The following is a 22,212-nucleotide window of genomic DNA, read 5'->3' as shown; positions in this document are numbered from 1 at the left end:
ATAATCATTTTTGCATATCAAATTGTTAATTTTTTTTTTAACTGTAATGATCGGCACTTGTAAGAGTACAGGGAAACGAGTGCTCAGACACTCCCGGATGCAATTCAGAGAGAGGGATCAAAAGCCTTAGAAATGATTATATATTTTGATCTAGCAATTCCACACACACACCCAGAAATCTGTCTTAAAGAAATCAAACGTGCAAAGATTTAGCTATGAAATGTCTGTTGAAGCATTCTGTACAATAAAAACTGAAAATAACATAAATATTAAACAGTCAGCAAATCTAAAAAAATGACACAAATTGTATCATGAAATACAACACAGCCACTTGAAATAATGTTATAGAATATTTAATGACATAGAAAAACGAGTGAGAAGTTAATTTGATGGGAACAAGGAGTTGATAAATTAGTATGAACAGACGATCATTTTTTTGTTGGAAAAAATGTGTATTAATTTGAAGGGCTGTGGGATTTAGCATTTTTACTGTTATTGCGTGTGTGTGTATATGACATAAAACTTGCCCTTTTAACCATTTTAGAGTGATTCAGTGGCAACATGAATTGCTTTCACAGAGCTGTGCCATCACCACACTCTGTCCTCAAAGCCTGTCCATCAGCCCAGGCAGAAGCTCGGTCGCCACTCAGCAACAGTACCCCCTCACCCCGGGTGAGCTCCAATCTACTTTCAGTCTCCAACTCTGCCTGCCCCAGGGCCCGCACGTAAGTGGAGTCACACGATACTCGTCCTTCCGTGTCTGGCTTCCTTCACTCAGCATAACGTTCTCAAGTTCACCTGTGTTGCAGCCTTTGTCAGCATTTCCTTCCTTTTTGAAGTAAGGCTGAATAGCACTCCATCATATGGATGGACCACGTCTGGCTTATCCATCGCCCGCCAATGGACACTGGGTTGCTTCCACCTTTTAGTTACTGTAAGCAATGCTGTGAACAAGGTGTGTACATACCTGTCCGTGTCCACGCTTCCTGTTTCTTTGGGCACATACCCTGGACTGGAATTGCTGGATCATATAGTAATTCTATGTTTAACTGTTTGAGGAGCCACCAAACTGCTTTCCACAGTTAACTGCATCATGTTACATTTCCACCAGCAATATATGAGAATTCCAATTTCTCCACATCTTTGCTAGCACTTATTTTCTGATTTTTAGATAATAGGTGTCCTAAGGGTCTCACCATGGTTTTGACTGCATTTCCCCAATGACTAATGATGTTGAACATCTTTTCACGTGCTAACTGGCCATTCAAATATCTTCTCTGGAGAAATGTCTACTCACACTCTGCCCATTTTTGAGCTGGGCTAGAGTTTGTTATTGAGTGGTAGGACTTGTCAATATATTCTGGATAGTAAAGCCCTATCAGATACAGAATTTATGAATATCTTCCCCTTCTGTGGGTTGCCTCTTCACTCTCTTGAAGAGTGTCCTTTGATGGACAAAAGTTTATAAATTTTGATGAAGTTTAAGTTACCTAGTTTTTCCTTTTATTGTCTGTGCTTTTGGTGTCATACCCAAGAAATGATTGCCAAATCCAATGTCATACAGATTTTCCTGTTTTCTTCCAAGAGTTTTACGATTTTAGCTCTAAGTTTAGGTCTTTGATCCCCTTTGAGATAATTTCTGAATACACTGTAACCTCATCCTTCTGCATGTGGAAGTCCAGTTTTCCCAGCACTTGTGAAAAGACGCCCTCTCCTGCCATTGGATGCTCTGGGCCCCCTTAACATTAATCACTTGATCGTATCTGCGAGGGTTTATTTCTGGGCACTCTATTCACTGTTCTATACGTCTGTCTCTAGGCTGGTACCACATGGTTTTGATTACTGCAGCTCTGTCATAAGTTTGTTTTGTTTTGTTTTGTGGTACACGGGCCTCTCACTGTTGTGGCCTCTCCCGTTGTGGAGCACAGGCTCCGGACGCGCAGGCTCAGCGGCCATGGCTCCCCGGCCCAGCCGCTCCGCGGCATGTGGGATCTTCCCAGACCCGGGCACGAACCCACGTCCCCTGCATCGGCAGGCGGACGCTCAACCACTGCGCCACCAGGGAAGCCCCTGTCATAAGTTTTGAAGTCAGGAAGTGTGAGGCCTCCAGCTTTGTTCTTTTGCAGGATTGTTTTGGTTGTTCAGGGTCCCTTAAGGTTCCCTATGAATTTTAGGATGGGTTTTTCTATAAGCTGTAAAAAAAGGCATTGGGATTCTGATAGGGATTGCACTGAATCTGAAGATCGTTCTCGGTAGCAATGACATTTTAACAATACACTCGGCACTCAGTATCCACGGATGCAGAACCCACGGATATGGAGGGCTGACTGTACCATTAAGGGACTCGAGCATCGGCGGGTTGCTATCTGCAGTGGTCCTGGAATCAATCCCCCGCAGATACTGAGGGAGGAAGGTACTGTCTTCTTCCAATCCATGAACACCAGATAATTTCCATTTATCTGTGTCTTCTTTAATTTCTTTCAGCATTTTTTAGTGTACAAATCTTTCGCTTCCTCCGTTAAGTTTATTCCTAAGTATTTTATTCTTCTCAATGCTGTTGTAAGTGGAATTGTTTTATTTCCTTTTCGGATAGTTCATCACAAGTGTATAGAAATACAACTGACATTTCTGTACTGATTTGGTATCTTACAACTTTCCTGAATGTATTTATTAGTACTAACAATATTTTGTGTGGATTCTTTATGATTTTTTTACATATAAGATCATGTCATCTGTGAACAGAGATCATTTTTCTTCCCCCTTTCCAATCTGGATGCCTTCTATTTCTTTCTTGCCTAACTGCTCCAAACTGAAGACAGAAGAGAGAAGATGTGCCTATCCAAAGAAGGAAGCTGAACACCTCTGCACACAAACTCCCTATCAGATGCTTGACTATCGTCAGGCATAGTGGATCCAGTGCTCACTAGTATTTTCCACAAATAAACCGGTAACCAAGTAAGGTGAACTACCTACTTCCAGACAACCCGGTGGATGCTTGGTGGCTACCGATTTCTGAAGACGTTCCAGCAAGGAACCGGCCCTGTTCCTCTTCACGAGGAGCTTCTACATGAAACAGGGGTGTGCTTCTGAGCAGTGAGTACCTTCGGATCCACGAGGGCCCCGGCCTTGATGAGGTACTTCACCGCGTCTAAGTGGTTGTTTTCTGCCGCCTCCATCAGCGGGGTCCTCTGGTCCTCTGAGCAGGTGTCGATGTTGGCGCCCGCCTGGTGAAAAGAGGGACAGCTCAGGTGTGAGAGCTGCCACCGCAGCCACACCCAGCGAGGAAATATTTCCCAGGCTCAGCACCTGGAAACAGAGGGATCTCAGGGGCTACATTAAGTCTTTCTATCGACTAAGCCTGAATCTTCCAAAGCAGAATTCAGAGACATGGTTATTCTGTAACTATCAAAACTTTAGTTCAAGAAGAGCATTTCATTTCTAAGCTAATTGGGTAGAAATGCTTACAGTAACGTTAGTGACAGCACTTTTAGAAATAAGAAAGAAGGTTAGACCCCAGAACAGACAAAGAAGGGGTGCTGAAGGGGACTCAGCAAGGCAGGGCCAGGAGGCAGGCGGTGGCCCAGCCTGCAGGGACCGTGGGGCCCCAGCTCAGGGGCCTCAGAGACCTCTGTCTCCGGCTGTTCTAAACACCTGCCAAAACAAACTGAAGAAAAACTCATTCCCAGGATGCATTTTCCAATGGAGTGTGTACTTGGAAACCAACGAGCCAGGAGGTATGCTTGGGTAAATCGTCTGTGTGAAACTGAAACGCCCAACCTTAAAGTGGGTTTTCCACTAACAGCAAAGCAAGTGTTTGGCAGCTGAACGTTTTAAAAGAGCTAATACTTATAAGGCTGAAAATAGTATCGTTTTTACTACTAGCAATTAAAAAACAAAAGTAACCCAGTTTAGTAAGAAATTTAAAAATAGACCTAGAATGGTACACATGGAAAGCCAGGGGAACTGAGGTGGTCAGGGATGGTGAAGGAGACTCGGCTGTTCCCACGGAGCAGAGCTAACGTCAGAGAGCAGGGGCATCCAGGCAGGAGACGAGTGGGGGACACAGGTCAGATGGCCCAACCTGAGCGCAAGGCAGAGCCAGGATTCCACAGCAGCTAACTTTAACAACGAAACTTGGAAAACCACACGAGATAAAGGTGCGGGGTGGGGGTCTGCGTAGCGCTGACGAGGCCAGCGTGGGGTCGGCCATGCTCTGCCAGGCTGCACAGGCCAAGATGTGCCCTCTGCCGGTGAAAGGCCAGGCGCCGCCTGTGACTGGGTGCACACACTTGGCAAGACCCCCCCCACCCCCAAACCACCCTGAACACCCAGGGGTGCGAGAGCCCGGGCCGCAAGCCTGCCCGGGGGACGGCCCGGAAGGGAGGGGCCCACAGGCCAGGCAGCCCCCGACAGGGCCCATATCTGAGAGGCCCAGACGGGCAGATGACCAAGAGCAGAGCCATGGGCCGCACGGTGCAGAGGGTCGGGCTCGGAGGGCCAGGCCCTCCCACCCGACACCCAGGTAGAGTGTGAGGACGGCTGCTCGGTGTGCTTGTCTGAAACCTGCGCCGGCCAGTGACGGCCCCACCCACCAGCACGGAGGCCCCGCACAGGGACATGTGGGCAACCCAGGACCACACCTGGGAAGTCAGCCCAAAGGCTAGTGATCGTCACCAGGAAGAGGCAGGGGTGGTCAGGAGACAACGCGGAGAGATCTGAGACACGGAGGGAGGTGGAAGGAGGGCCTCCACCCAGAGGGAACAGAGGGCCCGGGAGGTGCGGGGCGAGCACAGCCCACGGCACATCCTGGGCTCCCAGGGGGCAGGGCAGCAGTTGTCGCTCTGTCCCTCCCCTCTGGGCCCATGACTGCTAGAAAACGCACCTTCTCCTATTAGTAGATGCCTCCTGGGCTCACGGCCTGCAGAGCAGGCAAAAGCAAAGCAGGCGAGATGGACCCCAGATGCAAGCAAACACTAACACGGAGGGACAGGATGGCGACAGAGCTGGCGAGCAGATGGAGACCCAGGTAGGAGAAGCCAAAGCAGTGACCACAAGTGGGGATACACCCAGGCCCGGGCCCGGAGAGCCGCGCGGCAGGTCACTCTGACCACGGGCGTGCCTGGTGCCGGCCAAAGGTTGGGGCTGGCCAAGGGTACCGGAGGGTGTCCGTGGCGGCGACCAGCACAGCTGCCCCTGACCTCGTGCCCCCGCACACCAGACATGCACCCGAGCGCCCCAGAATGCGTCCTGCTGGGGTTTCGTTTAATGTTGTTATTTACATTAAGTGTCCACCTGTGGCAGGGCCACCGTGCCGCAGTTGCCTGGATGGAGCTGTTTCCAGCGAGACCTCGGCATGAAAATTAAACAGACCAGGAAATACCCAAACCACTCCTCACAGGTGCTCCTCCACTGACCCCAAGCGTGAGCGAGGGTGCCTGCTGCCTGGGACCAAGGGCCAGAGCCCCTCTGGGGGCACGTGAGGTGGGCACCCACCAAAGCTGCGCCTCACCCTCGGATTCGGGGCAAAGCAAAGGAAATCCGTCCCACGTCGGATGGGTTCTGGGGAGAAAAGGACACAAGAGCACAGTCCCCTAGTCGGGGAGTCTGCAGCCTGGGCCACCAAATTAACCACCAGGCTGACAATCTAATCTGAAGTGATGTCAGGCGGTCACGCCTCCAGGCTCCGGGCAGACAGTACAGAGTCATAAAGATTGCTGATGTATAAAACGTTGGTTTTTTCCAAAATACATGTTTTATTCTGCAATAGCTTACAACTCACAAGAGGCTGCAAAACAGAACACAGAGCTCCTGTGTTCTTTGCCCCGGACAGTCTTCCACTCTCACGGCCAGTGGGGAGAAGCAGGAAACGGGGCAGCAGTTCAGTGAATGACTCTTAGGCTTTTGCTCTTTGAATGAAAGAGGCAGACAAAGAATTCACACTGTGTGAGGTTTACAAGTGGACAGAGCTGAGCCATGGGGTTGAGGACCTCTGTGGGGCTGTGAGCGCGCAGAAACACACACACCTGATCGTCACAACACAGGCTAGGAGAGCTGCCACGGGGGAGGGACACATGGTGCTTCTGGGGGGCAAGCAGATCAGGCCATGTCCCTTTAGAACCACTCATTAACCAAGACGTTTACGTTTCAATGATTTTTCTGTATGTAGCTCACACACGTTTTTATGTTAAAAAAAAAAAAAAAGTTGGGGTGTGGGGGGAATAGATTCTTTCAAAGAAGTGTGAAACTACCTTTTCCAAAGGAAGAATCGTGTCAGAAGACCATCAATTGTTCCCCCTCCCCCTCTGCCCCTCCTCTTCTTCCCTCTCCTCCTCCCCCTCCCCCTCCCCCTCTGCCCCCTCCTTCCTCATCCTTCCTCTCCCCTCCCCCTCTGCCCCTCCTCCTCTCCTTCCTCCCCCTCCCCCCTTCCCCCTCCCCCTTCCCCCTCCTCCTCTTCTTCCCCCTCCTCCTCTTCTTCCCCCTCCTTCCTCGTCCTTCCTCCCCCTCCTCCTCCTCCCTCTGTCTCAAGACTGAGCAAGTAACAGCCACTTGTTAGAATCACAGAGTGACCTCTGGAGGCAAGAAAGCAAAGACTGTAACTTCCAAGCAAATAAAGAGAAAGGAAATGAGACAAAACAAAAGTCAATCCAAAAGAAGGCAGCAAAGGAGAGGGAAAAAAAAAAAAGAAATATTTGTTTTAAGAGGTTGAGAATCAAATCTACAATATAAGAAATCAGAAATAAATTTTAAGTGTCAAAAGTTACAGTAAGCATAAGTAGATTGAAGATTCCTATTAAAATACCAAGGCTGTCAGACAGAGCTTTTTAGAAGCTGGCTACATGCTACTTAAAGAGATCTGTCCAAACGGAGCCTCTGGCGTGAGCCAAACTTGGGAGGGTTCTGACAAATGGGTCTCGGGTGTTAGAAATCTAAACCAACAGGTAACCCCACTGTACAACACCAATGCAAAAGCAGGCTCCACACTTCATACAAGCACATCTTAGTCTGTGCACACAGCACAGGTGAGAAGAGGATGAAGCAGACACTCCAGGCCGACAGTGACACAGAGCAGCTGTGACTAGACAAGAGACCTGGGGGAGGGGGGTGTCCGTCCAGGGCCCCAACAGAGATGCCCACAGGACGGTCCTCTCCAGACACAGAGCCATCCCGAAGCCCACCCGACACGAAAACCTCCAGCTGACGGGCCCCAGCCAAGAGCCCACCACCGGCATTTCAGTCCTTTCCTTTACAAACAAACAGGATCCACCAGGCATTTGAGGGAAACCTGAAATAAGAAAGACCAGAATGAACAGACCAGTATAAAGCTTCCAAACACTGTGGGAAGACCCAGAGGCTACAGAAAAACGTGGCAGCACAGACGAGACCCCGAGAGGAGCCGAGGGTCACGCCGAGAGCGCCGCCCAGAAAAGCGGGACAGAGCGTGAGTCCAGAAGCTGCAGCAGGTAAACGCAGGCGCTTGCGGAGGGACCTGGAGCCCAGACAGAAAATCTCCCAGACCTGAACCTGGGCTGTGGGGAAACTCCAGACCCGTGGGTGAAAGGAAATTTCCTGAAGGCTCCAGAGATAAACATGTGGCTTAAGGGTGGCCTCCGGGAAACAGGGGCCCCAACACGGGCCAGGGGAGGGATGTCCCAGAGAGCAGCAGCATCAAGAGTGGACGATGTGCTTCCCAGATGACACAGGGCCAGTCTGCCTGCTCGGGGTGGATTGGGGGGCGGGGGGGGGGGTGTCCAGGACACATTTACATGACCACGGAACGCAAGCTCTCAGTGCAGGGCGGGGGGTAGGAGGAGGCATGTGCGCATGCCTGGGCTAAACCCTCCCAGGCCAGGAGTCGGTGACACTAAAAACCCAAACGAACTGAAGTCAAACACCTCCAGAGGCGGCGTAACTGGCAGGAGAGGCAGCGGAGGGGCTGAGGGCACTGGGCAGAGCCAGGGCGGGTGGGCCTGGGAGCCTCTGGCACTACTGGGCGGCCCGGCTCTCGGGACCCAGGCCAGGCTGTCTCGCTTTGGTGGCCCAAGAAGACCGCATCTGACCTGGATCAGCATGTGACAGATGTCCACATGGCCGGCCTCCGCCGCAGCATGCAGGGGCGAGCGCTTGCTCTGGTGCTCCATCTTGAAGTTGGGGTCGATCCCGTCAACTGCAAACCAACAGGAGGTGCCGGTTACCGCAGGTGCAGCCCCCAGAGCCCGGGATGGCGCAAGGGCTGGCAAGGCTCCAGGTGGAACCGACAGGCAGGCCTGTGGTCAGATACCCGCAGCACCTGCGCTCCTCCTAGACACCCTCATCTAACTCTGGGTTCCCCCGTCTCTCCCGTCCCCAGGCCTGGGCCCGAGCGTGAGGGTGGCGGGGCCCCAGGATGGATGCTCCACAGGGAGCAGGACCCCCAGGACAGGCCCAAAGGGAAGGCGGTTGCTGAGCACAGCTCCCAGCCTGGAATGGAGACGGGCTACAAGGCCAACCACGGACCGGCAAGGCGAACTCAGCATCGCACAAGGTCCACGAGGAAAATGATTAAAATCGCCATTTCAGTCAACATAAAATAAAACCTTTTTTTTTTTTCAGAGCAAATTGTTAAGCTTCTTTCTTGACTTACTGTCAAGTTAAACGATTCTTAATCAGCCTTTTCAAGCCAGAGAAATCAAGCCTACGCTCTGAGCTCAGAATCAAAGCGCTGTCCCTTGCTCCGCAGGAGACGGAGCTCGGAAGGACCCGACCAGTACATTTTCAGGTGTTAAAAACCCATAAAGGCAGATACACACTGAAAACACAAGTGCCAGGTGGGCTGCACCCTGCACACGAGGGCGCCAACTCCATCCACACGGCACAACAGCCCAGCTGGCTAACTCTGCTTTCATGGAGTCGACATCTCTTCTTAACCTAATAATCACATACTTAATTCCTGTTTAAAAATGGGGAATTCCTGGGACTTCCTTGGTGGTTCAGTGGTTAAGACTCTGCACTCCCAGTGCAAGGGCCCCAGGTTCAATGCCTGGTCAGGGAACTAAATCCCGCATGCCGCAACTAAGAGCCCACATGCAACAAAGATCCCACGTGCCACAAGTAAGACCCGTACAAAAAAAAAAAAAACGAGGAATTCCTGGAGAATACTTCCACTGCCGTGACTGAGCATGAACACTGTGAACGGGCTGAACACCAGGGGAGCCCGTGTGCACCAACCAGAGAAACCGGACAGAGCGGGACACGGTGGACAGTCACCGAGAGACGTTGACAGATATGGCCACCTACCCAGCATGAGCAGCACCTTCTGCAGCTCCCCTTGCCGGGCCGAGAAGTACAGCTGCTTCGGGTGGAAGCGGAGCTTCTTGGGTCTGCGGAGAAAGCACAAGACAGCAGTGAGCACAGGCTACACGCACACACACACACACACACACACACACACGCATGCAGGCACGCGCGCGCGGCACCTGCAGGCTGGGAAGGCCTGGGTTGGGCCCACCTGCCCAGCCTCAAGGTCAAGGATGCCACACCCACCAGGCATCTCACAGTAAAAATAACCAAAATTAGTGAGCATCTCCTTCACCCACAGCACGAGAATGGTTCCTGAGGTTCTGCATTCTGTGCAGGGCACAGAGCAAGCTGCTTCTTCTCTATAGCATGAGGTCAAGGGACCCCCGAGGTGGTGGAGGCAGCATGTCACACCCAGCTACACCCACCCTCTTCACAGTACAGAGTCTGGACCCGGTGAGTAGGGCAGGGGACTGGACAGTCACCATAAGACCAGGGCTAGAGACCAGGCTGGAGGCGGACAGAGAAAAAGCTGTGGGGACTCAGGAACGTGTCCCAACACTACAACTTCCCGAGAAGCAAGACAGGAAGGTGAAGCTCTGAGGGAGGGAGCCGCGCGGCCTGGCCAGAGCCCTGATCGTGGAACCCCATGACCAGTGGACACCTGTGGGGTCATGGGTCGGTGCACCGGGCCCTCCTGCAGAGCCACAGGTGGGCTGCAGTAATGGGAGCCGCAGGGACAACCGACGGGCCACCTGCTCCAAACTCTCCTTTCAGAGACGAGGAGCCACAGAGTGACACTGGCCCTAACATCCTGAGGTCAGAGCCACGGTCAACGTGTCCAGGGAAACATGTGCCAGAGCCTCCCAGGACTGTCCTCACTATGCCTTCAGAGGATCACTTTGCTCTTAGTGGAACGGACGATAACCTGCAATCGTTTCCCAAAGTAACGGAAGAGAAGGTGCACGGTCCTGATGACCAATGCTAACAGGAGACCTAAGGAAGGCCTCAGCGACCTCCCGGGAATGCCGTGGCCCTGGGGGCGCAGACAGCGGGGACGTGTGGCCCTGGCCAGCACCAGACGCCGCAGGGGGACAAGGACGCGTGCGGAAGTGCCGGCGGCTGACTCATGCAGGAGGACACGGAGGGGAGGAGTCTGCAGGAAGGGAGCGCCAGGCCTTACTTCTCCGAGTCCAGGGCGATGAGCGCGCTCTCCAGGGTTTCCTTCCCAGGTCCCTGGGAGAGGCCGGGCGCTGGCTTCCCCAGCCCGGCCGGCCCCATGGGGTCGAAGGCCTCGGGCACCTGGGGGGCTGTGCTCTGCGGCTTGTCATCCTCTGAGAGCGGGGGTCCAGCAGTGCTTCGGGGAGGAAGAAATAAGTGGAATTCTGAGTTTTAGAGACGTGGAACTCTCCCTTCTTGTGGAAACCAATGAAAACACAAAACATGATTCACTCGGACCCTCCAACGGCACTGCTCTTCTGAGAGTGAAAATGGTCTCAGGTTCACTGACCATCTGTCTGCTCAGCCCCTGGAGGGAAGAGCCCAGACTCAGAATCAAATCCCAGAGAAAAATGGCATTCAGAAGTGAGGGCGGCTTTCCCAGGACTTTTTGCCCAATGTTCAAATATGCTTTAGCGAATGAACTTCAGGTTGAATCTAAAGTCCACTGCCCTCCCAACGCAAGGGACACCTTGGAATTTTGACTCAAAAATCATTAAATTTAGGGCTTCCCTGGTGGCACAGTGGTTGAGAGTCCGCCTGCCGATGCACGGGACACGGGTTTGTGCCCCAGTCCGGGAAGATCCCACATGCCGCAGAGCGGCTGGGCCCGTGAGCCATGGCCGCTGAGCCTGCGCGTCCGGAGCCTGTGCTCCGCAACGGGAGAGGCCACAACAGCGAGAGGCCCACGTACCGCAAAAAAAAAAAAAATCATTAAATTTATAGATTAATACGATTAATACAGAATAATATGAAGGAGTCGACACCATTCCAATATTCAGTTTTGAATGTCTACAATTCGAGTCTCTTAAATGACCTTCAGTGAAGTTTTATAGTTTCCTTTTTTATCAGTGTAGTATCGCGTGCTTTCTCCTAGGTAGGTTACGGGTTTCGTTGCTGTTTTGAAAGGCTCTCTCTCCATCACCCTGGCTTCTAGCTGGACACACTAGTGGGGACGAGGCTTCTGACACCTTTTCTTACCTGATCCTCTGGCTGACTGACTCCATTTAGCTTTATGAGTTCTTCAGCTATTTCTACTGAATACTTCTGAGAAGAAAATTATGTTTCCAATATCAACCCTTCTCTTTTAAAGACTGTTTCTTCTGTGTTCAGCTAGGGCCTCCAAAACATGACGCAGTAAGAGCAGACTACAGCAGCTGACACTAATGTTTCATATCATACACTACACACAGGTACAGATGTTTAGGGACAGGTACACACAGGTACAGATGGGTAGGGACAGGCACGCACAGGTACAGACGTGTAGGGACAGGCACGCACAGGTACACGTGGGTAGGGACAAGTACACACAGGGACCGATGTTTCAGGTGTATACTAACAGCTACCTATGGGAGTACTGTGCTTCGACCGAAAATACTGTGATACCACATCAATTAGGATGGTGTGATACTGGTTCAAAATCAGGCAAAGAAATGTACAAAACTACACTGAGTGCAGAAGAGACATGTGCACAGTGGCAGCGAGCAAACGAAAGTCAGCATGCCTCACAGCCTCACGTGTCAGAAATCACAGCGAGTGTGAACCAGCTGGGAGACGTCTGGCAAGTCGGAAGACATCAGCAACAATTAAAGACGGGCATCGTCAGGTGAACTCTGAGGGCTCAGGGGACGCCGTACCTGCCTGTGGTGGTGTCGGCCCTGCCCTCCACTGTGGAGCCCTTCTCCTGCCCAGGGGCCAGCGTCACGGTGGAGGTCGTGTCTGCTTTTGCGATGGTCACCTCTCTGGCCTTGGAGGTCTCCTCACCACAGTGGGGACAGTAACTGGCGTTATCGACTCGAGAGGCGCAGGCTTTGTGGAAACGGTGAGAGATGCTGCTCTCGGGCTGACATTCCATAAAATTACCCTAAAAACAGGGAGGCCAGAAATCTTCTTTTAATTGGGGCTAATACGCAGAAGAGCAAGCAAAGCCCAGAACTGAGCTCTGTGTGGGGGCAGTAAGCCAGAGCCCGGGGGGCTCCCAGCCCCTCTCCGGGTGAGAAGAAATGATGCCCTGCGTCCACGGGGCCCCTCCCAAGGCACGTCCACACACGTGCTATTTGAAGGAGAGAAAATCCCCATCCCCGCGCCCCGAGGAGGCCGAGGCTCACTCTCCAGCTGCTCTGACCAGGGGACGGGCCGCATATAAGTCCAAAGACGGACCCACGGAAGACACACCCGGGAAGACACTCCCAGAAGCAAAAGCCCGAGGAGGGAGGTGCCGCCAACAGCCCTTGGCAAAGAGCGCCTGACACCATGCCCTCCGGGAGACCCGGCCTCAGGCCAGGGCTCTGGGCCGAGGAGCAGCGCTCTCCCTGGGAACCCCTTTTCAGCAGAAGCAGAAAAGCATGATGAGGATGGCGAGGGCACACAGGCGTGACGTCTGGAGAAGCCCCTGGGGGAGAGGCTCTGGGCCCAGGAGCACAAAGGGCCACACGGAGACCAAGTGAGGGCCATGTGAGCCACATGAGCATCTGTGGATGAAGTCACTGATGGAGAAGGTCCCGGAGGCACTGGCGAGCAGGACGCAGTGGAGGGCCAGGCGGCCCTGCCTAGGTAGACACGTGAGCGGCAGGAAGGGAGCCGGGGGCCCAGGTGCCCCCAGAGGCCAAGGGCAGGACAGAGGGGGCCGGGCACTCACGGCGGTGCAGAAGTAGCCGCAGCCGGGACAGCACTGGTGCTTCACCATCCGGCCCCGGTGGTCTTCACACAGCACCAGGAGCGGCGCCTTGCTGGACGGGCGCATCAGCTCATGCTTGACCACGCTGTTCGTGCACCTGCCCAGCTGCAATCAGACGAGACCGAGTCAGCTGCTGCCATGTCACAGGGCGGGGGAGGGGGATGTCAGGAAATCAAAGCAGGAAGGCGGCCGGGTCCTCCACAACGTGATGAAGGGCTGTGCCGCCGGTTCACAGACCAGGGGGTCACGGTGGCCACATGAGGACAACAGCCTGGGCTAGGGGCTGGGGCATCAAAGGGAACAGGACACATGCCAGGAAGCACGACCAGTAGCGGGGAGCACAGAGAATCCACAGGACCCACCAGCACTCGGGCGGCCCACCTGCGCCCGCTGTCGCCCTGGCGCCTTCCAACAAGGACCCTGGCCTCCTGGCAGCTGGTGCGGGTGACGCACCCCCAGCCCCAGCTTCCTCCTCGCCTGTTCCTCAAGGGAGCCCGTTCTCAGAGACTCCATGGAGCCCAGAGATCGGGGGGGGCAGATGGGGCCAATGCCCCCAGGAAAGAGGCCCAGGCGGCTCTGAGGCTGGAACAGGAGGCCACGAGGGAGGGCACAAAATCAAGCTCTCAGCACCAGAAATAGGAGGGAGAAGTGAAATTTCCATGGAAGCGCTGGGAGACGGAGGGCATTTTCTAAAGTAAAGCAAAAAGTCAAAAATGTGGAAAATGCAGAAGAGGTGAGAAGGCTGGAGGCTCTGCAGAGAGGACCCAGAGCGGGGGCCGGGGCTCCTGAGACACGGACAGCCCGAAGCAGACGGCAACGTGACCAGGACGTGAGAGGAAACTGCGCCCGTGAAGCTGTGGCGACAGGAGAGGATCGGCCCAGACCTTCCCCCCAGGAACCTCCCTCAAGGAGCTGCTGAGGCAACGTGCCCCCCACTGAGAGGGACCGATGTGTCCGAAAACCCTACAAAGTGAGGAAGTGCATCAGTTTGGGGTGGAATCGGTAACAGGCACAAAGGAAACAATGAGAAACGAGGCAATTACTAACTCTGGGAAAAAGGAAAGGTTGCTCAGGAGAGGAAACCCCTGGCCCAGCTGTGGACGCTTCCACGAAAACAGCAAAGAGGCTCCCTCGATCGACGGAGGGAGGGACAGACAGATGCAGACCGCGGTGCGGGGGCCGGGGGGGGGCACCCTTCCCACAGTAAGAACCCTCAGACAACACCTCAAAGGAGAGGTCAGGAAAAGAGGGTAGAAAGCAGGTATTTGAGAACATGGAGAAAATCCCAGGACGAAAAGTAAAAGGGGCCAAGGGTTGCTTGGGGGGAGGGACCCTGAGACCCACCCACGTCGTGGACATTCAGGATCTCCAGCAGCGGGTGGGGGGCAACAAACAGCCACCAGGACGCCCCCTACCACCACCAGGACCCGCGAGGCCATCAGGAGACACAGGTGGAGGCCTCTGACTGGCTCAAGTACACTCAGCGAGGAGGAAGTTCAACAGAAACCGTCGGACCCCAAAATGGGAAGAGAACGCAAGTGCGGAGCCTCCATCAGCTGTAAGACGACATCCCACGAGCCCGCGTCGAGTGGCTGGTTTCGGAAAGAGAAAAAATAAAGACACTGGGCAGGAACTGATTTTCTAGGAAAACAGAGACACCGGGTACAAGTCCAAGAAGCTCAGAGAAACCTAAAAAGGACAAACACCAAGAGAGAGCAGCACAACCCCACACCTCAGCCTCAGAGGTCAGCGCGGAGGACTACAGCAACAAAGGCCGCGGCCGCTCCTCGGGACCTTCGGACGGCAACACCGACCGACGTCCCGAAGTGCCCAGAATTCTGTACCCATCAAAGTGTCTCTCAAAACTGGAAGCAAAACAAGGACTTTTTCAAACAAACAAAAGAGAATTCATTATGAGCAGCCTTGTACTATGGGGGGAAGGGTCCTCAGGCACAGGGAGTGTGGTATCAGAGAGAAATCAGATCGGAACAGAGGAAGAACGCTCTGGATGCAGTTTAAATAAAGGGAAACAAGAGATGATTACGGTTACTCAGTCTAAAAGATGAGTATGTACAAAAATAATAGCATATATGAAACTCAAACATATGACAAAAGATGGGAGACAGGATTTGGGCCCACGCATGTAAGAGTCTTACATGTTAAGTGGTACGATATCAATTCAAGCAAGACCGTGATAAACTAAGGATGTATGTTACAAACTCCAAAGCAACTGCTGAAAACGTGAGGAAAATACATAAAAAATAAAGCCAACAGTGGAATAAATTGGAATCATAAAAAATTTCAACCTGGGACTTCCCCGGTGGTCCAGTGCTTAAGAATCTGCCTGCCAATGCAGGGAACACGAGTTTGATCCCTGTATCCCTGTCTGGGGAACTAAGATCCCACATGCCTCGGGGCAACTAAGCCCACGCGCTCTGGAGCCTGTGAGCCCCAACTAGAGAGCGCCGGCCCACGCCGCAACAAAAGATCCCACATGCCACAACAAAGACCCAGCGCAGCGGGGGGTTGGGGGGGGGCGCGGGGGGGGACTCAATCCAAGAGGCAGAAAATGAAGAAAAAGGAAGAACAGATGGCATAATTCTTAGCACTATTAAGATGTCAGACTAACCCAACTACCTTGATAAGTGCAATGGGGATGATCCAAGCAAACCACTGGGAAGACAGAGACTATCGGGCCCTGTGCAGGACACGCTGTCTAAAGAGATCTCCAAACATACAGGCAGCACAGGTCTGGCAGCGGCGGGGCGGGGGGGTGTCCTGTGTCAGCACCAGACATCCCGAATCCCCAAGGACACAGTGGACCCCCCAAGACGACAGGAGTCATGTAAAACCGGCCCGAGCTGAAGAGTCGACACCCCTCCCTCGCACAGAAATCAGAGGAGCGTGTTGGTCGCACGATTGTGTGCACCTGTCACACGTGTCACTCGTGTGATCTGAGTCACTCATGTCACTCATGTGACTCAGAGACACACAAGCAGAAAGGTGACCTCAAGTGTGTGAATTATGCCTCAATAAAGCTGATGGGAAGGAGACACAGAACGAAGGAGCTATTAGCTCTGAGGGGCCGCTGCCAGCTAAGGCCAAGGCAACCTGAGCATCGAAAGAGAAAAATATTTTGGGGAACATAGCAGCAGCTTAAGAATTTCCTGGAATCCCACAGAAAAACAGAGCAACTAGACAGCAAAACCAAAACCCAGAGACGATATTTAAACCAAAACCAAAGGCCACAGGATGCAAATGGGTAAGGGTGGGCCTGCTAGACGCTGGTGCCCGGGCAGGAGGAGGGGAGAGGATGGGGGAAGAGGGACACAGCGAAGCAGTGTCTCGTGGACCCAAGGACAGGGGGGAACCAAGATACCAAAAGGTCCTCCCTGGGGCTGAGAAGAGCAGGCAACCTGGGAGAAACCCTGCCCAATCCCAGCAAGTCTGGGGCTGCCTAAGACCTGGGGCCATTGCGGGCCAGCCGCCAGGAACCCTCAAACCCAACGCGCCTGGACCCCCTTCTAGTTCGGGGCACGAGGACACCAGGACAAAGCTGAGCTGAAAGTAAGCAGGACAGGGACAAGAGAAATGAAGAAAAGAGAAGATCGACAACAATGGTTCTCAAAATCTCCGGGTTCAGTGCTCTTTTATACTCCTAAAAATCACCAAAGGTCCCAAAGAGCTTGTGTCCAAATGGGGTACGTCTATTAACATTTACCGTGTTAGAAATTAAGAGAGAAAATTTTTAAATATTAATTTATTTAAAAATAGCAATAAACCTATCACGTAAAGAACGTATTTTAATTAAAAAATTACTTTTAAAAAAGTTAATGAGAAATGTCATTGTTTTATATTGTTCACAAAACTCTTTAATATCTGGTTTAATAAGACAGATGAACCTCATATCTGCTTCTGCATTCAGAGCAGGCAAAGGTGGACGTTCTTCTCTGACACCACAGCAAAACTCTACAAGGGGTAGTTTCTCAAAAGATTTGCTGCAATGTAAAAATCTCAATCCACTGTCCACAAGTTTAGTACCGTTACACTAAAATCCATCCACGTGTCTTGCACTGTGAATGATTTTGTAACACCATGAAAATCACTCATTCCCTGAGTTATACAGGTCTTGCAAACGTACAAAATGCCACTGTACACCCTGTGAAAGAGTAAGTGAAAAGGCACTTAACTTTTCAGTATTGTTATAAAAATACTTTTGACCATGCATATCCCCTAAAAGAGTCCAATATGAAGAGGGTCCTGCAGGCCAAGGGGTGGAGGGGGGTGAAGCTTCAATAATAATAATAATAACAACAACAACAAAGATTAGAACCCGTCAAATCTGTTTAAACACATGAGTTCATAATGATATTTTAAAAGTAAGAACTGGCCAACCTCAGAAGATGACAGAGAACAAATTCATTACCTGAACGACTGGGAAATAAAGAGGAAGGCTCAAGCACCAGTGCGGTCCTTCCTCTGAGATGTTCTGCTGGCTAACAAAAGAGCAGACGAGATGACAAGGCTCTTCATGAAACCATCCAGCTAATAAATGAGCAGTAGGCGACACAACATCACCGTTTTGGAACCTCTGATGAATTAATAAACACAGGCGTGAAGACTCAACAGCTGCCCACAGCAGAAAAAGAGAGGCAACCAGATATCACGAGCCTTTATCTTGGACTAAACTCCCCTCAGCTGAGCCGGGTCCACTTCTGTATAAACTGCAGACAGGGGCGCTGGAGGCCCCGTGAGCACGGGAGCCACTGCTCAGACCACGGGGTCAAATGGCCCGGCTGCTCCACACATAAAGGGAAAGGAAGAGAAAGGACAAGTGGGCAACAGCGTCTAGGGACACCTGTATGGCTGGTGAAACCATTTAGAAAACAGAAGCCGGGTGATAGCTATTTGTGGACAATCCCATTTCCTGACCCTGGGAAATGGTTACCAGAGGGCCCACCCTAGACAGACTCATTAGGCCGAACATTTGTCTTGTATTGTTTTCTGGATTTATATTTCATTTTACAACAAAAAATTTATATGTAACAGACTGAAAAGAGAAAAGACTGTGAGTTCCTAAGATGAACTTTGGGGATCGGGTGGGAGGGGCACCGGAAGGCGTCAAGGCACCAACTCATTACTCGGAAGAGCTGCAAAAGAGACCACGAAGTCACTAGTTGTGCTGCGAACGCAGGATGAAGCATGTTTCAGGGGCACAAACAGCCCCAGAAGGTGAGGAAGTTCTGTTCCAGAGACACCGGAGAGTCACTGCAGGAGGAACAAGAGAACTGTGGAGCCGCCACTCCGCAACCTCTCACCGGACGATGGACCGAGGGCAGGAACTCGACCTCACAGTGCCCCTGCCAAGGCCGGCCGGAATGCAGTGACAATCTCAGCACCTGGACGAGCTCCGACCTCCAGTCCTAAGATTCGGGAACTAAAGGGAATGACCAGCCCCGGGCCAGTGGCGGGGCCGCAGGAGGGTGGGCGGAACCCACCCGGATTCAGCCAGAGCGGAGAACACAGACGTCTGACCACCAGCTAGGCGTCACATGATAATGGGAATTACTGTTACTTCTGTTACAGGAGACAAGTGCTAAACGCTGGCTCAAAGCCAAGCGAGCAGAGCGGGACAGACCCAAGTGCTGGCGGCTCGGACGCGGAGCAGCAGGTTCAGAAGGTCAACTGTAACGCTTTCATCACAGACAGTCCTTCTAAAGAAGGTGACGGGGCCTGTGGAGAGGCTGCGAGCAACCTCAGGTGCAGCTCTGCCTCTCACCCATCCACGTCCGAGTTCACAGCAAAGTAGAAAAGCCTTTGGGAAAGCGTGACCTCAGCGGAGCAGCGCCCGCAGCCGTGTTGGCTCCCAGCCACCGCGCCTGCCCGGCCACGCACACAGCACCATCCTCCTGAGCAGAGCCGGTGCTGCCGGGCGGGGGCCCCCCTCGCACAGGAACGCAAACCTGCTCACCTGATGGTCCACGCTCTCCGTGGCCATGCACTGGTTGTTGGCCAGGGTGGTGATCTCTCGGCTTTTCGGGGTCTCCATCCGGCAGCTGCAGAGGGGCACCTCCTGAAGGCCGTCCGTCTCGCCTACGTCGGGACCGTTGGCCAGCCCTGCGGTCACACACAATGCGTGTCAACACCACGGCCCAGAGAGCTTTGCTACACTCGGCCCCGCCCACCCCACCTCCGCAGGGCAAGAAAGTGGGGACACAGTCCCTGCAGACACGCCCGCGGGCAGCCGCCCAGGAGCCGAGGTCCAGGAGCCAGACCGCCTGGGACTTCGCTTCCCACATGCTTCCCAGCCAGGAAGCACTTGTCTTTGTCACTTGATTTTAGAATTGCAGCCACGAAGCGAACGTTCGGTTCAACCTGAAAGGGTTTGGAGGCAGCTTGTCTCCTGATCATCCAGAGCGCTCCTCACCCACTACAAGAGCACAAAGCGCCTGCTTATTAGGCGGAAGGAGGAAAGAATTGGGGAACACAAAGAAGAAAACTAGGATCACGAAGAAAGTGTCCGGCGCAGCACATCACCGCCTGACCCAACTTACGGGCAGGGCAAGGCGGGCAGCACCGGGAGGAAGGCCGCCCACGGCTAGGCCGGCTTGCAGTGGGGACAGAGGCCGGTGGCCAGAAAGACCCCTCGACCCAGCCACGGCTTCCAAAGGAAGGCGCGTTTCATGTTCCGAAGTAGAGGTGTAGGGTAAGCGGGAGTCCCCACAGGCATGGCAGGCCGGCTCGCCTGGACTCCCACAAACCAGGACCCGTCCCCACCCTCCGCACCCAGCCAGGTCACATGGCCCTTCTCCAAGGAGCCCCAGGCCCCCTGCCCTCCTGTCCAGCCTCAGGCCCCACAGCTGCCCCCCTAGAGGGTCTGGAACCCTAGCACTAAATGCACACAAAACTGGGGGACCTGACTCGTCCTTCCAAAGTGCTGACACCCCAGGCCCTGCATGACTGGACACATCCACGGGTCCCTCCAACGGTGGCTGTCAATCCAGGGAACACCCTCAGGGAAGCACCTTACATGGCACCCCGCAGCCTCTCCTCCTCCTCCAAGGGGCTCCCGCCAGCGTGGCCCTTACTTTTACCAGAAGCTGCACATACACATTAAAGGCAGAGGCCACCTCCCTCACCCTCCGGGGCTCAGCTCATATAGGGGCAGCAGACGCCCCTGCTGTGCTGCCCTCTCACCTCTGACCCCAGGCAATGTGGTAAAACGAGCACTACTTCCTGCTGGCGTCCAAGTCAGCACCTTCCTGAGACAAAGCTAAGAGCAGGTTTAGAAACAGTAAACACAGACGTCACTTCATCGGGAAGGAAGGCATGAGGTGATGACCGGAGAGGGGTTTCTGCTCTGTGTGCAGCAAGAAGAGAGGCTAACTTCTCTGACAGACAAGCCTACAATTTTCTTCTTAAGCTAAAGATGTGATTTCCTAAACTAAACAAGTAAACCCAAAGTCCTCTAGTGTTCAAAACGCTAAAAGCTGGTTATTTGTCCTTTAAAGAATGATTGGTTATACCCCGACAGCAGCAAAATCCATGGGGTGTAAGTAACAGGAATTTTACATTTTCCCCACGTTTCATTTCAAAGAAATTTTTCAAAAGAGCCAAACAGCTATTAACTAATTTCCACCGGTAAAGACTTTCAGACAGCGAGAAGTGTGTGGCCCCAGCCCCAGAGCCAAGGACCCCCCGAGGTGCAGTGCCAGGGACTTCAAGGCCAGGCTCCAGGTATGCCACCATGGGGCACCACCAGCTCAACACCGACGAGAAGACACATTTCCACCAACATTGCTGGAATCAGGGATCATAAAAAGGCCACATTGTGCAGAACGACGCCACCTGCATGCAGCCAGGGCACAGGGTCACCTCCCACTGGGAGCCCCATATAAACACGCATGGCTCGCAGGACTCCTGACCTTGGTGGGCAACTGCACCCGACCCCTGGGGCCGCCTCACTAGAGCGCCACAGGGACACAGCACACTGGCCCCGCATCCTGCCCACTCGGCACCAAACGCACCCTCCCCCACCCCCGCCAGCTGGCCCTGGCCACGCACACGCTCACCTTCTGCGTCAGAGGCCAGCGTGCCCTTGACTCGGAGATCCAGGGAGTCCAGCGAAACCTCCATGTACCCCGTGCCGTCGCTGGGTGCCATCTGCTCTGCGCTTCCCGAAGACGATGCATACGCTTCGGAACCTGCGTTCAAAGGCACACACGTCAAACACGGTGCGCCGGGGCCTCGCGACCCACGGGAGGCGCCATGGGATGCTCGCGAGCCACTCAGACAACAAACACACATAGCATCCGGGCCCCCATCCCGCACTTCTGCTGGTTCCCATTTCCGCACGACCTCCCTGGGGAGAGGGCAGCCGTGTCGAGGAAAGCAAAGGTGTGGGCATGTGGAAACACCTTTCTCTACAAACACACCAGCTAGATAAAAGCTGATCAAATAATCAAGGACACATAAAAACGTCGTGCACATACGTTCTGTGAATATTACTTTAAAAATATAAGAGTAAAATGTGAATGGCAGCTTTGAAAGACCAGCTGCTGTACAGCAGCTAAAGAAGCCCCAGACGTGCAGCGTTGCTGTGGAACCAGCCCAGCCTCAGACACCTGGGCTGCAGGATCCACAAGGAAAGGCTGCAGGGCCGCAGGGAGCGTCCTCCTGCGAGAAGGGGTTTACGAAGCACATCACCCACCGAAGGGCAACACAATCTGAACACGCCAAGGAGAGGAATGTGTGTAAGTGAGGAGCCCGTCAAGGGAGGGGGCGCCTGTCCACAAGTCCCGGGAGGCCCACCCAGGTAACTGCCATTCTAAGGGCATTTCAATGAGGAAGCCTGTGAAAACATGCATTTACACAGGATAATACCACCACCAGCAAAGGGCAAACACCCATAGTTCAGAGCCAAGTTTTAAATACTTGTCATCGACATTTCTTCAACGACGGGAAATGAACGAGCCATAACACAGAGAGGTTTGGTGCCCAAAGACTCTGAATTCAGGCCACAGTCTGAACCTAGATCTGACAGG

At 53.2% G+C, this 22,212-nt stretch overlaps 1 protein-coding gene and 1 long non-coding RNA gene across 11 annotated transcripts in view; one reads left to right on the top strand and one right to left on the bottom strand.

Moving 5' to 3' along the window:
- The window catches only part of EHMT1 (euchromatic histone lysine methyltransferase 1), a 147,171-nt gene that overhangs the window by 27,030 nt on the left and 97,929 nt on the right, over positions 1 to 22,212 (bottom strand). For all 10 annotated transcript variants that reach the window (XR_007477987.1, XM_049711161.1, XM_049711163.1 and 7 more), the window contains 8 exons: positions 21,241 to 21,372; positions 19,140 to 19,285; positions 13,130 to 13,273; positions 12,129 to 12,355; positions 10,457 to 10,630; positions 9,274 to 9,356; positions 8,058 to 8,164; positions 3,102 to 3,224 (listed from right to left, as the gene is read on the bottom strand). Coding sequence is in view for 9 of the 10 variants with exons in the window: in XM_049711161.1 (XP_049567118.1) it covers positions 3,102 to 3,224; positions 8,058 to 8,164; positions 9,274 to 9,356; positions 10,457 to 10,630; positions 12,129 to 12,355; positions 13,130 to 13,273; positions 19,140 to 19,285; positions 21,241 to 21,372 (1,136 nt within the window). In the remaining variant the exon portion in view is untranslated. The remainder of the gene's footprint in view (positions 1 to 3,101; positions 3,225 to 8,057; positions 8,165 to 9,273; positions 9,357 to 10,456; positions 10,631 to 12,128; positions 12,356 to 13,129; positions 13,274 to 19,139; positions 19,286 to 21,240; positions 21,373 to 22,212) is intronic.
- LOC125964748 (uncharacterized) overlaps positions 1 to 22,212 on the top strand; it is a 237,139-nt gene that overhangs the window by 138,164 nt on the left and 76,763 nt on the right. The gene's annotated exons all lie outside the window — the stretch shown is intronic.

This window comes from Orcinus orca, chromosome 6 (genome assembly GCF_937001465.1).
Source record: "Orcinus orca chromosome 6, mOrcOrc1.1, whole genome shotgun sequence".
NCBI lineage: Eukaryota > Metazoa > Chordata > Mammalia > Artiodactyla > Delphinidae > Orcinus > Orcinus orca.
The sequence above is the reverse complement of the archived record's forward strand: the minus strand, read 5'-3'. Positions and strand labels throughout refer to the sequence as shown.